The sequence below is a fragment of the Cyprinodon variegatus genome, unplaced genomic scaffold, assembly GCF_000732505.1.
Source record: "Cyprinodon variegatus isolate N-32 unplaced genomic scaffold, C_variegatus-1.0 Scaffold148, whole genome shotgun sequence".
Lineage (NCBI taxonomy): Eukaryota > Metazoa > Chordata > Actinopteri > Cyprinodontiformes > Cyprinodontidae > Cyprinodon > Cyprinodon variegatus.
In genome coordinates, this window is record NW_015150601.1 from 48735 (window position 1) to 50829 (window position 2095).

Genomic DNA, 2095 nt, shown 5'->3' on the forward strand with positions numbered 1-2095 from the left:
GAAGGACTGGGTTATTTACTTGGGCCTTTTTGGAAACACAGGAAGGAGCAATCAGCTAAGTGAGCTTAGAAAAAATCTTTCATTCCTTTAGAGACAGCATGAAAAGTCAGCTGAGTACAAAACATAGAGAGGAAAACAAGAAGAAAAGGGACAAGAAGAGAGGGACACAACCTAGAACAGATAATGGATGTCTATTCTATTAACATTTTGGCAATTCAGAGGGACCCAAGCCTGTTTTTGCCTAGGGCCCTACATTTCCTAAATCCGCCCCTGATCTACTGTTTACTCTATATCCACCTGATCTCATTGGTGTTGTGTAGAGTGAACTAAGTAAAGTAGAAATAAATATTTGTAGCACATTTTAGCAGTAATAAGTAAATATAAGAAAACTTTATATATATTTGTTCCAACACCAACATTCCTTATTAATCTTTTCCCTGAAAACATTATTCAGATCTTAAATCGGAGAATTTGTTGCTTCTCGAAGCCACCAGGAAGGATCTCTTACGTCACGCTTCTGCATCATATTTTTCCGCCACTGAAGCGTAAACTAGATCAATACTGACATTAGCATGGAGGAACTAAAACTGTCTGTGCTTCAAAGGGATGCTGTCAAAAAGGGCCAGAGAGGAGGAGCATCTGTGGAAGGTTCTGTCCGGCCGTGAAAAGCCCAAGGTGAAGAGAGGCATCGTGGAGCAGTGCTGCCACAGGCCGTGCAGCATCAACCACCTGGAGGACTACTGCAACTGACCGCTCCATAACCAGCACCACTCATAGCGTGTAAGGAGGTCCAGAAGTCAATTTCTGGCCCCGACATTCACTGGCTATGTCTTATCAAGTGAAGGAAATAAAGCTTCATGACCTTTAACCTCAGGCTCCTCTCCTGCAATGATGAGAATTGGTGTTCAGGTTTTGGTTTCAGCAGAGGGCTGCAGCCAGACCCAGAAGTTTGGCTGCAGTCCTGCAGTGCCCTCTACTGGCTGACAGGGGACATGACAACATTATTTCTATAGAACCTTTTAGTTCCTTAAAACATCTGAACAAATGTGCATTAAAAGCAAGAAAAACATCAGAATCAACAAACTAAATCATAAAAACTTTCATAGATCATAATGTTGAATAAATATTTAGCTTAGAGCAGCCTAATCAGCTCCACACAGGCAGGTCTTCAGTCTAGATAAAGGAATCCAGAGTTTCTGCTGTTTTCTGGGAGTTTGTTCCAGATTGAAGCCAAAAGCTGCTTCAGCTTGTTTGGTTCTGGGGTTAGAAAGCAGACTGGAACCAAAAGGCCGGATTGTTCTGGAAGGTCGATACGATGAGAGGAACTCTTTAATGTGTTGTAGACCTGAACCGTTCAGGGATTTATTAACTAATGCAAGAGTTTTCAAGGCTATTCTCTGTAGCACTGAAAATCAGACCTTTAAAAACCTTAAAGAACTTTAAAACCAGGTTGATGTGCTCTGATTTCTAGGGGGGATCAGGGGATTGTTGGTGGCATATGAAGAGATGGTGTTTTAACTCCAGTGATTATGGAACCAGCCAAATTTAACTGATTCTGATTTCATCCAGTTGTCAAAAAAAGGATCCTTCTGGTGGATTTTTTTTCCCCCCACCACATGTTTAGGACTTTCTGTAAACACAGTTTATAAAACATTTCCTCAAACATCCACTGAAAGGTAAACATGATACGGTGGTTCTGTGACAAAATCTAACAAAGTTATCAGACGGCATCAGTTCGCATCATCGGACGATTAAAAGTCTGGTGAAATAACTTCCTAAACACTTAGTAAAATCTACATGCTGCTACTGGCCTTAACTGACAAAATAAAGAAAAATAAATTAAAATTTATTCATCTCACAAGGGAGAAATTAACTCTGCACACTGGAAAAAAATCTTAAATAAGTGCATTTGTTCTTGAATTAAGGACGCAAAAGAGACATTTTGCCAATGGAAGAAGACAATTTACCCTTAAAACAAGAAAACACAATTGCAGTTTTATTTCAAGTGCATATTATCTAATTATCTTCAGGGTTCGTACACCTTTTCCAAAGTCAAAATCAAGCACTTTTCAAGCACTTTCAAGATCCATTTTAA

At 39.7% G+C, this 2095-nt stretch overlaps 1 protein-coding gene across 1 annotated transcript in view; it reads left to right on the plus strand.

Moving 5' to 3' along the window:
- Positions 1–750, plus strand: part of LOC107086316 (insulin-like) — an 883-nt gene extending 133 nt beyond the window's left edge. The window contains exon 2 of the mRNA XM_015377182.1: positions 605–750. Within this exon, the coding sequence (XP_015232668.1) occupies positions 605–750 (146 nt within the window). The remainder of the gene's footprint in view (positions 1–604) is intronic.
- The last annotated feature ends 1345 nt before the right edge of the window (positions 751–2095 follow it).